The sequence below is a fragment of the Phyllobates terribilis genome, unplaced genomic scaffold (assembly GCF_046119375.1).
Source record: "Phyllobates terribilis strain yellow unplaced genomic scaffold, ASM4611937v1 Scaffold_12__6_contigs__length_324123572, whole genome shotgun sequence".
NCBI lineage: Eukaryota > Metazoa > Chordata > Amphibia > Anura > Dendrobatidae > Phyllobates > Phyllobates terribilis.
This window is the reverse complement of record NW_027362772.1, coordinates 68,640,133-68,653,334: the sequence shown is the minus strand read 5'-3', so window position 1 is coordinate 68,653,334 and position 13,202 is coordinate 68,640,133. Positions and strand designations below refer to the sequence as shown.

Here is a 13,202-nt window from a genome sequence, read left to right as displayed (position 1 = left end):
CGTTTACATCCATAGGGATGAAAAGAAAGTCATCCTCCCATATGGTGTTTTTACATTCACTTAGTAACTGATTTGAATCCATTAGATATGAGGGTAAGGTTTTAACTATATCCTGCAAAAACAAGTCAATGTAATGGGACAGCTGACTTGTAAGGGAACCGATGCCTGCTATTATAGGCCGGCCCAGTGGGTTATTTAGACATGTGTACCTTTGGAAGGTGATAAAATATAGCTGTATTAGGATTTTTATTTATCAGAAATCTTCTTTCTTTTTTGTTTATAATATTTTTTCCAAATGCTTCATTAACCCCTTAACAACATCTGACGTACTAATACGCGTCTGTGCCCTGGGACTTAAGAGCCAGACCCGTATTAGTACGTCATGGCGATCGCGCGCGCACACAGGATGTGCGGGCGCGATCGCCGCCGGGTGTCAGCTGATTGTCACAGCTGACACCCGATACTATGTGCAGGGAGCGGTCCTGCACCGCTCCCAGCACATTAACCCCCGCGATTCTGCAATCGAAGTCGATCGAAGTCGATCGCAGCATTGCGGGGGCAAGGGGAGGTGATCGCGGATACTCACCTCCTCTTCCGGCTTTCAGCGCTGTCTGCAAAGGCTTCCCGGGTGTTGCCATGACGACCTGATGTCGTCATGACAACATCCGGGTCACCAGACAGCAGGAAGATTGTTTGGACATGCGCAGTGCATCTCCAAACAATCTTCTCCCTGTCCGGCGCTGACAGCCTGCGGCACAGGGATGGTGCTGCATTCCTGTGCCATGCAGGCGATCAGAGAAAAAAAAGTGAAAGTTCCAGAGTGGGACAAAGTAATAAACTATATAAGCTTCCAGAAAGTGAAAAAAAAAAAAAAAATTCCAAAAATATTAAAAAAAATAAAAAAAATAATCCACCAAAAATAAAAATATAATGTACCCATCAATAAATATTATTATAAAAAAAAACAAAAAAAACAATAAAAGTACACATATTTGGTATCGCCGTGTCCGGAACAACCTGACCTATAAAACTGTCCCACTAGTTAACCCCTTCAGTGAACACGGTAAAAAAAAAAAAAAAAAAAAAACGAAGCAAAAAACAATGCTTTATCACCATACCGCCAAACAAAAAATGGAATAACACGCGATCAAAAAGACAAATATAAATAAAAATGGTACCGCTGAAAATGTCATCTCGTCTCGCAAAAAACAAGCCACCATACAGCTCCATCATCCGAAAAATAAAAAAGTTATAGCTCTCAGAATAAAGCGATGCTAAAAAATATTTTTTTCTATAAAATTGCTTTTATTATGTAAAAGTGCAAAACATAGAAAAACGATATAAATGTGGTACCGCTGTAAACGTACTGACCCGAAGAATAAAGCTGCCTTATCAATTTTACCACACGTGGAACAGAGTAAAAAAAAAAAAAAAACAATTCCTGAATTGTTGGTTTTTGTTTATTCTGCCTCCCAAAAATCGGAATAGAAAGCGATCAAAAAATGTCACGTGCCTGAAAATGGCACCAATAACAACGTCAAGTCATCCCGCAAAAAACGAGCCATCACATGACTGTTTGCCAAAATCTTGAAAAATTATAGCTCTCAAAATATGGCGATGCAAAAACTAGATTTTACAAGAAATGCGTCTTTTAGTGTGTGACAGCTGTCAGTCATAAAAACCCCATATGATTCTGGTATTGCTGTAATCACACCGACCCGAAGAATAAAGTCGTCTAATCACTTATACCGCACAAGGAACGGCGTCAAAAATAAACTCTTGGGTTAGGATTGAGCTAGGGTTAAGGCTGGGTTTGGGGCTAGGGTTGTGCTAGGGTTAGGGTTGTGCTAGGGCTAGGGTTGTGCTAGGGTTAGGGTTGTGCTATGGTTAGGGCTGTGCTAGGGTTAGGGCTGGGGTTGGGGTTAGGGTTGGGGTTAGGGTTGTGATGGGGTTGGGATTTTTTTCAAAAGTAAGAAAAAAAGATGACGATATGGCGACTAGTGTTGAGCGCAAGTGCTCGCTACTTGAGTTTGCATCGTGTGCTATGGTATGCATTGAGTATCGTGGGTATTTGAGTGACATGCTCGAGTCTCTGCCCCATATGCTTCGCGGCCAAAAAAACTTTACGGGGATTGCCTGCCATGCACGAGCGATCCCCGCATATTTTTTTTGGGGTGTCTAATAACCGTGAAACATGCGGAGCAGGGACTCGAGCATGTCACTCGAGCACACGCTGTACATAGTGCATACCTGAGTACCTGATGCAAACTCAAGTAGCGAGCACTTGCGCTCAAGACTAATGACAACTTATTCAATATGATGACCTAATGTAAACAAATTCTGTGTCGTACCTCTGGGTTTAAAATGTTCACTATACACCTCAATAAAATCCTTGGGGGGTATAGTTTCCAAAATGGGGTCACTTGTGGGGGAGCTCCACTGTTTAGGCACATCACGGGCTCTCCAAACGCGACATGGTGTCTACTAACAAATTGAATAGAAAATCGTCTCATATTGTTAGCGGGGTCACTAACAATATGGGGTCACTTGTGGGGGAGCTCCAATGTTTAGGCACACAGAGGCTCTCCAAACGCAACATGGTGTCCGCTAACAATTTGAGCCGATTTTCCATTCAATTTGTTAGCGGACACCATGTTGCGTTTGGAGAGCCACTGTGTACCTAAACATTGGAGCTCCCCCACAAGTGACCCCATTTTGGAAACTAGACCACCCAAGGCACCTATCTAGATGCATAATGAGCACTTGGAACCCCCAGGTGCTTCACAAATTGATTCGTAAAAATGAAAAAGTGTTTTTTTTTCCACTTTTTCATTTTTACGAATCAATTTGTGAAGCACCTGGGGGTTCTAAGTGCTCTCTATGCATCTAGATAGGTGCCTTGGGTGGTCTAGTTTCCAAAATGGGGTCACTTGTGGTGGAGCTCCAATGTTTAGGCACACAGGGGCTCTCCAAATGCAACATGGTGTCCACTAACAATTTGAGCCGATTTTCCATTCAATTTGTTAGCGGACACCAAGTTGCGTTTGGAGAGCCACTGTGTACCTAAACATTGGAGCTCCCCCACAAGTGACCCCATTTTGGAAACTAGACCACCCAAGGCACCTATCTAGATGCATAATGAGCACTTGGAACCCCCAGGTGCTGCACAAATTGATTCGTAAAAATGAAAAAGTGTTTTTTTTTTCCACTTTTTCATTTTTACGAATCAATTTGTGAAGCACCTGGAGGTTCCAAGTGCTCTCTATGCATCTAGATAGGTGCCTTGGGGGTCTAGTTTTCAAAATGGGGTCACTTGTGGGGGAGCTCCAATGTTTAGGCACACAGGGGCTCTCCAAACGCAACATGGTGTCCGCTAACAATTTGAGCCGATTTTCCATTCAATTTGTTAGCGGACACCAAATTGCATTTGGAGAGCCACTGTGTACCTAAACATTGGAGCTCCCCCATAAGTGACACCATTTTGGAAACTAGACCCCCCAAGGCACCTATCTAGATGCATAGTGAGCACTTGGAACCCTCAGGTGCTTCACAAATTGATTCGTAAAAATGAAAAAGTGGAAAAAAAAATACTTTTTCATTTTTACGAATCAATTTGTGAAGCACCTAGGGGTTCCAAGTTCTCACTATGCTTCTAAATAGGTGCCTTGGGGGGTCTAGTTTTCAAAATGGGGTCACTTGTGGGGGGTTTCCACTGTTTAGGCACATCAGGGGCTCTCCAAACGCAACATGGCGTCCGCTAATTATTCAAGCAAATTTTACAATCAAAAAGTCAAATGGCGCTTCTTCCCTTCCGAGCCCTGCCATGCGCCCAAACAGTGTTTTTTCCCCACATATGGGGTATCTGCATGCCCAGGGGAAATTGCACAACAAATTTTGGGGTTCATTTTTTCTTGTTACCCCTGTGAAAATAAAAAAAATTGGGTCTAAAGTAACATTTTTGTGAAAAAAGTTAAATGTTCATTTTTTTCTTCCACATTCCAAAAATTCCTGTGAAGCACCTGAAGGGTTAATAAAGTTCTTGAATGTGGTTTTGAGCACCTTGAGGGATGCAGTTTTTGTAATGCTGTCACTTTTGGGTATTTTCTGTCATGAAGACCTCTCAAAGTGACTTTAAATGTGATGTGGTCCCTAAAAAAATGGTTTTGTAAATTTTGTTGGAAAAATGAGAAATCGCTGGTCAAATTTTAACCCTTATAGCTCCATAACAAAAAAAAATTTGGGTTCCAAAATTGTGCTGATGTAAAGTAGACATGTGGGAAATGTTATTTATTAACTATTTTGTGTGACATATCTCTCTGATTTAAGGGCATAAAAATTCAAATTTTGAAAATTGCAAAATTTTCAAAAGTTTCGCCTAATTTCCATTTTTTTCACAAATAAACGCAAGTGATATTGAAGAAATTTTACCACGTTCATGAAGTACAATATGTCGCGAAAAAACATTCTCAGAATCACGAGGATCCGTTGAAGCGTTCCAGAGTAATTACCTCATAAAGTGACAGTGGTCAGAATTATAAAAATTGGCCTGGCCATTAACGTGCAAACCACCCTCGGGGGTAAAGGGGTTAAAAATGTGTTTTTAAAAAAGCTTCGTAACATACAACAATCATGTAAGCAGTTATATATCACATTTTATTTTTTCTGTATGTATTTATATTTATTCATATAGGGATTTTTCCTTTTTATCAACTACTGACTTGTAGTGCCTTTTTAGAATGGGTTTGTCAAAATTAACCATATATGGTCCACACCCTGACCATTATAGTAACATCTCTTATAAAAGCTGGTTAGAACTAAGTAGCACTTATAACAAAATACTTGAGGAAGACATTTTATTTGTCGAAACGCGTTGTATTTACATGTTTTTGGAGAAATAATAAAGATCCATATGGGATAATACTATAGCTTGTATTTACAAGTTATTCGGGAGCGCAAATAGCCTGGAGGAAATCTTTTTTGGACTGTCTGAATCCTGGACTATTAGTTTCAATTGCCTCCTTTTTGACCAGGTTGTCTGGGTCCTGGTGCTTCCCCCATTGTTTATTCACTTTACAAACTTACAAAAAAACTGTTACTAGTCCACAAAAAAAGATAATATATTTTTGATGGCTAACAGAAGACAAGCCATTGCTTTTCTAACTTCCAAACACTAAAACTGTTGCTATTCCATAAAAGGGGATAATTTTTGGACCAAAAATTGTGACAAAACCATGGCTTCTTCCAGATACTCAACATGTGTTTAAACAGCGGCATGGCAGGCATCTGCCCTCAAAAAAGGATAATTTTTGGAATGTTGTTTTTAATTTAAAGCAACATAAAAAGTCAGACAGTACAGTGTGTTACTAAACAAATCTTTCATTATCACCAGTTACCATCCGTTTACCCACATCCATATATGTTGAGGTCACTTTGATATTACTAAGACTGTTTTTGCATTAAACAGCTGAAAGTGGTTCAATACAGTCCTAGTAGACCTCAGACATGGCTTTTAGAGAACATTTTAGGCTTTTTCGGTGAATCAATTAGCTGCAAATCAAGTTTACAAGCAAAATTTGGTAAAGATAGTGAATTTCAATTTTAAAAATATTCAATCTGGCCATGTTTCAGCAATCATAAACTGCAAAACAGGTTAATTCATAAACTACCAATTAAAGAATTTCTTTATACCATTACCTGCAGTCATATTTACATATACAGAGGCTGTTAAACTTCGGAGAGTCATTGGGTTCCTCACCACACACGTGTACAGTCCTTCATACTCAGCTATAGCATTGCTAACAACATATTTGCTTGTGTTTCCCTCTAAGTCTACGCCATTGACTTTCCATTGAAATTCAGGAGGTGGTTGAGAATCAGCAGAACATGTCAATGTGTTGGGAGAACCAGGCATCACAAGTGCTGGTCCTGCTATTTCTATCTCATCAGGGCCATCTGCAAAACAAAAGGACAGTAGTTACCTTGGATAAAGCTGCTCAAGAGATAATTGATTGTAATGATTCCAAACGGGATGGGGTAGTCACTTTTGTGGTTTCTCAATAGCGGGTATGACATTATGAGAAGTATCATATTTACTTATTATTCAGCTTGTTGCACAATGCTTTATAATTCATGATACTTGTTCAACTTGTACTTCTCAAGATTGTGTCCCACTTCAGTTTTTTTGATTATATTTACCTACATGGCCAATTTTTTTAAGTAAGATGTTTCAAAGTAGTCTACTTGTGGACCTGCTGGGTTAGGACCTTTCTACTCCTTTCCTCCTTGCTTTCTGAAGAGACTCTTACATGTGGTTTTGTTTGTATCACAATGCAAATCAGGAGATATAGCATAGCCTGTATAAAAGCAGAGGCAAGAAATGCAGCAACCATTTTGTGGCGAATTTGGATAGTGAAAGGACGTCACAGCTCCCAGCTTAGCTGTAAACATAGTGAGAGAAAGCCATAAAACACTGAAGAAACTGTACTGATACTATGTGTGACAGCACAGCAGTGAACATGATTAGTGTGTGAGAAACAGGCTGTTGGGTACCACTGATTACCATTTATTCACCCATAGTCAGAGGACATTTTGGCATTACTAATACTGTTTACATTCAAAAGCTTAAAAAGGGTTGAAAACAGTCCTAAGAGACCTTAGAGTGTATATTATATGTTTATCTGTTTTTTTTCATTTGAAAGGTATTATGTTTGCTATGATGTTTTAAGCCTATTTGGTTAGTTTATTTTATGTTATTACTGGCTTTTATTTTACAAGCCATAGTTTAATCACACCCAGGTGGGTGTTTCTTTGATTATTGACACCCCTTTTATTATGTTTATGCTTATTATTAATCCCCCTAAATTGCATTGATCTCCATATGTAGTTAAGTTTTGAGAAAGGATTCGGTACCAACCTGAAACGCGTTAATAAAAGCTACTTGAAGTATTACCATACGTGGAACTACTCCTTTTTCAAAGCAGCTCGGTCTACCAGAACATCTATCTCCTACTTCTCATGTTTTATTACTTCTTACTTCTTTCTCTTGTGAGTAATGAGCTTGAGTGAGGTTCCCCAAGGTGACCATTAGCAGAAGAGGAAGACCCTTCTGTATCTCTGAGAGCTTCCAGCAAGAATTTGATGGATGCTCTGCTCCATAGTGAAGAGAGACCTACAATACACCCTTGTTTGGCTTAAAGAGTTGCTACAGAAAGTCAATGATGATCACCCCCATTCAAATATTTTGGTTACTCACAGGCTATAGAAACTGTATGTGGATCACTGACGTCCTTACTGGCAATATTCTGAGCTTCACATCGGTATTCTCCTGAGTCTTCTCTCTTAACACTAGAGAACATGAGAGTTCTGTTATCTCCATATAACTTGGTTTTGGAGGAGATCGTCATATCCCTCTTGGTCCAACTTATGTTTGTAGCATGTGAGGTGCCACATATTAAGGTGAATGGATCATTTTCCTTGGGTTGGGCGACGGATGCTGTGATTTTAGGTTTAGTGACTGGTTCTGTAAATTGAGAAACATAGAGGACAATTATTAAATTGAATATTTATATCAGGAGTAGAATGTAAGTAAAAGCAACAGTGTCTAAGAATAACATTTAAATGCTTTATTATAGAATTCCGAGTTAAAGAAGTCCAATAATTAAAGGGATCCTGTCACCTTCAAAAACACTATTTACCTGCAGATACAATGGCAATGTGCAGCTAAATAGTGCTTAAACTATGTCTGGCTGCCTTATTGGAACAGCAGCTACAGGGAGAAAATTAATTTTATTCTCCCTGCAACCTCTTGTTTCCAGTCATTGGGGTGGTACAGGAAGTAGTAACAGTCACCACTCACTACACAATGAGTGCACTGTATTAACTGTCCACATATTAATCCACAGCCTGATCTGCACACATACCACCTCCACATACCACTATGTCACCCATGAGTAACTAGATCTATAGAGCCACTTCCCGGATATATTTGATATAGTAAATCCTTATTACCCAATATAAAAAAAACAAGAATATATGGGCATTGTGTGTCCAAAATCATAACTACCAAAAATAGATGACACGTTACAACCAAGTGTAAAGAGTAAATATAGCAACTTTATTAATTAAAATGAGTAAAAATAGAAAAAGGCAAGGGGAATACCCAACAAAGGTGGACACATAGAGTAGATGTAATTATTAGTGATGTGCGAGCATGCTCGCCACTGCTCCGTACTCGCCCGAGCATCTCAGTACTCGAGATGCTCGGAGCTCGCCGAGTACTTTTGAGATGCTCGAGCTGGAGCTCGGGTCCCCATCCTGCATGTTTGGCGCTATTTAGAGCATCAATCATTCAGGGATTGTCTGCCACTCACTGTAATCTCACAGCCATGGTGGTTGTGGCATTACAGTGATTGCCCAAATGGATGGGAACAGTGCTCACAGTGAAACATGAAAAGCCGGCAATTTATCGGCGGCATACACCGGTACCCGACAATTTAGAACAGAAAGAATAGAGCATCACACATAAATTAGATAGATAGAAATATGTCAGTCACATATATAATAAGTACAGTGACAGTGTTGGTTACTGTACTTGTAATTTAGTGTTAAAATAAAGGATTTATTAAAAAAAAAATTTGGCGTGGGGTTCCCCGTAATTTTAGTCTCTAGCAGAGGTTAAGCAGACGGCTGGGGCAGATGTTTGAAGCCTGGGAAGGGGGTAATACCCACGGAGCTTCCCAGGCTACTAATATCAACCCCCACATGAATACCTAGCCTTTACTAGCTATTAAAATGGGGGACCCCCCAAAAAAACAACATGGGGTCCCCCCTATTTTAATAGCTAGCAAAGGATAGGCAGACACTGGGGGCTGATATTTATAGCCCAGGAAGGGTGCCATGATTATTGGCCCCCTCCCAGGCTAGAAACACCAGCCGTCAGCCACCCCAGAAATGGCACATCCATAGGATGTGCCAATTCTGGCACTTAGCCTCGCTCTTCCCACTGCCCTGTAGCGGTGGCAGTGGGGTAATAGGGTTGGGGTTGATGTCAGCTTATAATGCTAGCTGACATCAAGCCAAGGTTAGTAATGGAGATGTGTCTATAAGACACCCCCATTACTAACCCCATAGTGAAAGTTAAAAAAAAACACAAAGAGAGCACAGAAATAAAAGGCAAACAACTGAGCAGATGTTACAAATATCAGAGGTCTGGGACTGACAGCTGGATAATCACCTGAAACAGGGAACACCTGAAAGCAGCTCAGCACCTCCCAGACTCAGAATGGATGGCTGAGCTGTCCATCAAAACACCGACAGCTCAGCACACCCCTGCACCAGATTAGATGACTGAGCAGTCAGTCACCATGTTCAAGACACACTGAGCAGAGGAATCATAACAGCTGAGCCTTGTGTTACCCCGCCTGCACCACCAATTGGCAGCTTCCTGTGAAGTTTGTGTATTGATAAAAAACTGCTAATCAGTTGTGGTGGGAGTGTGGTTACGCAGAGCAGGATGACTAGGATGCATGATACAACTAGTCCTATAGTGATAATCTCCTGCTGATAAAACACTGATGTCATTGAAACTGTGGCACAAAGCCCAATAAGTGACACATCCCTAGAATCATTGTTTCTGCCCCTACATCATGCTGCTCTCAAATTACATACAAAAACTTCCTGACAAGTTCTCTTTAAGACATTTTTCTTGGAAGTCTGTCTTGTCATGTTACTCTTGTCAATCTTACTGGCCTACATAGAATCATTTAAGATAAGATAAGATAAGATATACTTTATTTATCCCGGAGGAAATTGCAGTATTTATTGTATCAACGGTTATTTAATTTCACCTATGGCACTATAGCTGCAGTATATTGAGCTGCATGATTAGACACTGTAAGGACACGCTCTTATTTCTAAGATTTTAGCATCTTCTTACATTTCCAGGAGAACTAGAAGAGATATTGTACAATGTGAAGTTTTAAAAAAAGGAACTCCAGATTTGTTATTTCATAGAGATACAACTATTTAGTAAAATAGACTTGGAGATCCGTCATGTCCTTGGGTAGTGTATGTATTCTGCCTGAGATTTGTCTCATCAGTTCTATACTTTCTTGTATGGTTTGCGCCTCGCAGGTGTAGACCTGATATCTGACCACTATGTGGTAACTGTATGGCTGTATTAATATAGTATAATGGAAGTGTAGACTTATCCTTGACTGAGAAGACAAGTTTACACCTGCCCTTCACTATTTTGTTAGGTGTTTCTATGCTGCATATATTTTGTCTTCTTGTCTTTATATATTCAGCAGAGGGGCGAGGACCAAGCAAAGCAAAATTTGCCCCATTGTGCATTGCCGTTTTTATCATTCTAAATTTAAAAGGGCTCAGTATAAAGCTATAACATCAATACTGATGGTAACAGCCGGTAGTAACAATCATAGGTGTACTCACTAATGGTGCGCACTTACAATGCCAATGGAATGTAAAAGTTCTGATTGCTAATTTACATTAGATCCAGCGAGGGCAGAAGACTTAGATCATAACCACAGAGTTCACGTCTATCACTGATCTAGATTTTTATATTATTATTATGTAGAGGAAAACCCATTCTGACATCAGATACTTAATGGAGCCTCATGTATGAAGAGTTTCCCCCTGGCAGCCAATCAGAGTCCACGATTCATTCCTCCAGTGCAGGTTAGGAAATAAAAGCTGACGTTTCATTGGCTGTGATGTGGAATTAGGACACTTTTTCCGTGACACAGTTCTTATACATGACACTTGGCGGAAAGCCAGAAATAGAAAGTGCTACTCACCATAGATGGTCAGGGTCACATCTACGAACTTTGCTGACGCATCCATTTGTATCTGTGCTATATACTTTCCCCCATCTGTGTCACGAAGATCTCTGATTTGTAATGATCCGTTATTGAAAGCCGAGATCCGATCATTGTACAGAAGTCCAGGAATTAATGCGGGATTAGCTGGAAAATATGTCAGGATCTGATAGGGAGGAGTTATGCTTGGTCCTTTATACCACATGACATGCTGGAGTTTGTCAGTAATCCCAGTAATGCTCAGGGTGACAGATCCATTAATAACCGGATGCTCAGGGATCTGCTGGATACTGATCTGTCCACTGGTCACATCCATCGTGATGACGAGGAGAACTAAAATAAAAAAGAATCTTTATAATTTTTACATCAACACAAAACCTTTCAAAAAAATAGAAAACAATGATTATTAGCATAGCCATGTGCTGTATACATAGGATATATACACATAATATACACCTGATCTGCACCACTGTATGGAATATTACTCTATACACCGTGTATCATATAGTACATACTGTAATTCTTCCCGAATGTCTTCGTGTTGAATCTCCCAGTTGACTTTACTACTTTCCACAAATAAAAGAAAGGTGCATTGACCGATACCCCCTGAAGTTAAATAAAAAGACATTCATTTTGGCATCTGTCAGGTCAATTTAGACTTTAATGGACAAATCGTGGTTTTTGGGTATACATCAGGAGCAGAATAATCATTAATCTTGATTTTGCATGGGTGTTTTTTTCAAAAAGTTGATGTAGTAGAATTAAAGGGAATTTGTCAGTAACCCCTTAACCCCTTCCATCCAACTGCATATATAGGTCCCTGAAAGCTAAATGCATTAAGACCTTTATGTCTTCTATCTGTTGCTGCATTCCCAAGAAATCAGCATTATAATTCATATGTAAATGAAGCATTAAGTGCTCAGGGTGTGATAGAGCACTTCCCAAGTCTCTGGCTCTGTAGGTTACTTCCCTGACCATCACCATGTACTTTAATTTAAATGATAGCTCACTGTCTGTGTAAGGTTAGACACTAGTGATGAGCGAGTATGTTTTGTTAACCCTTTCGCTGAGTATGCTCGGGTGAGCACCGAGTATTTACAGCGTGCTCGGTGGTATGGTTGAATCGCTCCCGTGTGCATGATTTGCGATGGTTTGACAGCTTTAATACATGTGAAGAACGTGTAAGAAGCAGACATTCCTCACATGTATTAAAGCTGTCAAACCGTCGCAAATCATGCACACGAGAGTGATTCAAACATATCACCGAGCACGCTGTAACTACTCGGTGCTCGCCCGAGTATACTCGGCGAAAGGGTTAACAAAACATACTCACTCATCACTATTAGGCACCAATTAGCAGCAGGCAATGTTTAAGAAAATTGCAAGAGCAATGTCTGCTGGAATGTGAAGGAAAGGAATGATTCTTATGGTACCTAGAGTGCTGGCATAATACTGATGAAGAGGAACCATTCACTCAGAATAGTATAAATGGCAAGTTATGGAACATGAGACTCGGGATAGTTTCAGGACTAATTATACTATTAATGGCACCAAAAACAGATTTAGCTTTTGGGAGATGAGGGCAGCAAGACCCATAGAAAAGAGTTTCCCAGGGAATAAATATAATTTTCAAAAGGGCTCAGATTGGCATAAAAAATATAAGAAGTAATACAATATTCTCTATTGCCCAGTCTCACACTGACGCACCCAAAATGACTGGCTGACAATTACACTTGTATGTTCTGTCCCACCAGCTGAACACAGAGCACCATTATTATATTATAACCATGTACAGTGTCCTGTAGACATGAAATGTAATTATTTATAGAAAAGATATGTAGCTAATGGCAGAACAGTCACTTGCTACTTATCATCATATCAAGAATGTAATATTTTGTGTACAATTCTTACCTGTTATTAGAAACCTCCTCATTGCTGATAACAGATTGTTGCGTGTCTTGCTTTTAGCTCTTATATAGAATAAGGAAGTTGCCTGTGAGAAATAAAACTCAACACCCTTTATTGTAAGTGTGATTATGCAATGAAGAAAATTCATGATTTTTAACCACTTGAATGCTCTGCCTTTCTATGTATAATGGTAGAAGTCTGAATTCTTCAGACTAAAAAAGTTTTGTTTTAGGTATTTTCTAGATGACTTATCCCAAATATATGATGGAATGGGTCCCCTCCTAACAGCATTGCATTTTCGTTAAGAGCACCGCATAATCATCATCATATGCAAAAAGAAAAGAAAGGGCGCATGTGTAGACTCACAGGGCTATTTAAATAATTTAAAAAGTGCCAGTACACTGACCTGTGATGGTTGTGTACGTCTACACAACCAAGATTAAGCGTGTGATTAATGAG

General features: G+C 39.7%; 1 protein-coding gene across 2 annotated transcripts in view; it reads right to left on the bottom strand.

Annotated features, from left to right (window-relative positions):
* Positions 1–12,827, bottom strand: part of LOC141172090 (cell adhesion molecule CEACAM1-like) — a 65,509-nt gene extending 52,682 nt beyond the window's left edge. For both annotated transcript variants that reach the window (XM_073655931.1, XM_073655932.1), the window contains exons 1-4: positions 12,747–12,827; positions 10,815–11,168; positions 7,253–7,519; positions 5,695–5,952 (exon numbers count right to left, since the gene is read on the bottom strand). In XM_073655931.1, the coding sequence (XP_073512032.1) occupies positions 5,695–5,952; positions 7,253–7,519; positions 10,815–11,168; positions 12,747–12,768 (901 nt within the window). In that variant the 5' untranslated portion in view covers positions 12,769–12,827. The remainder of the gene's footprint in view (positions 1–5,694; positions 5,953–7,252; positions 7,520–10,814; positions 11,169–12,746) is intronic.
* Between the last annotated feature and the right edge of the window lie 375 nt (positions 12,828–13,202).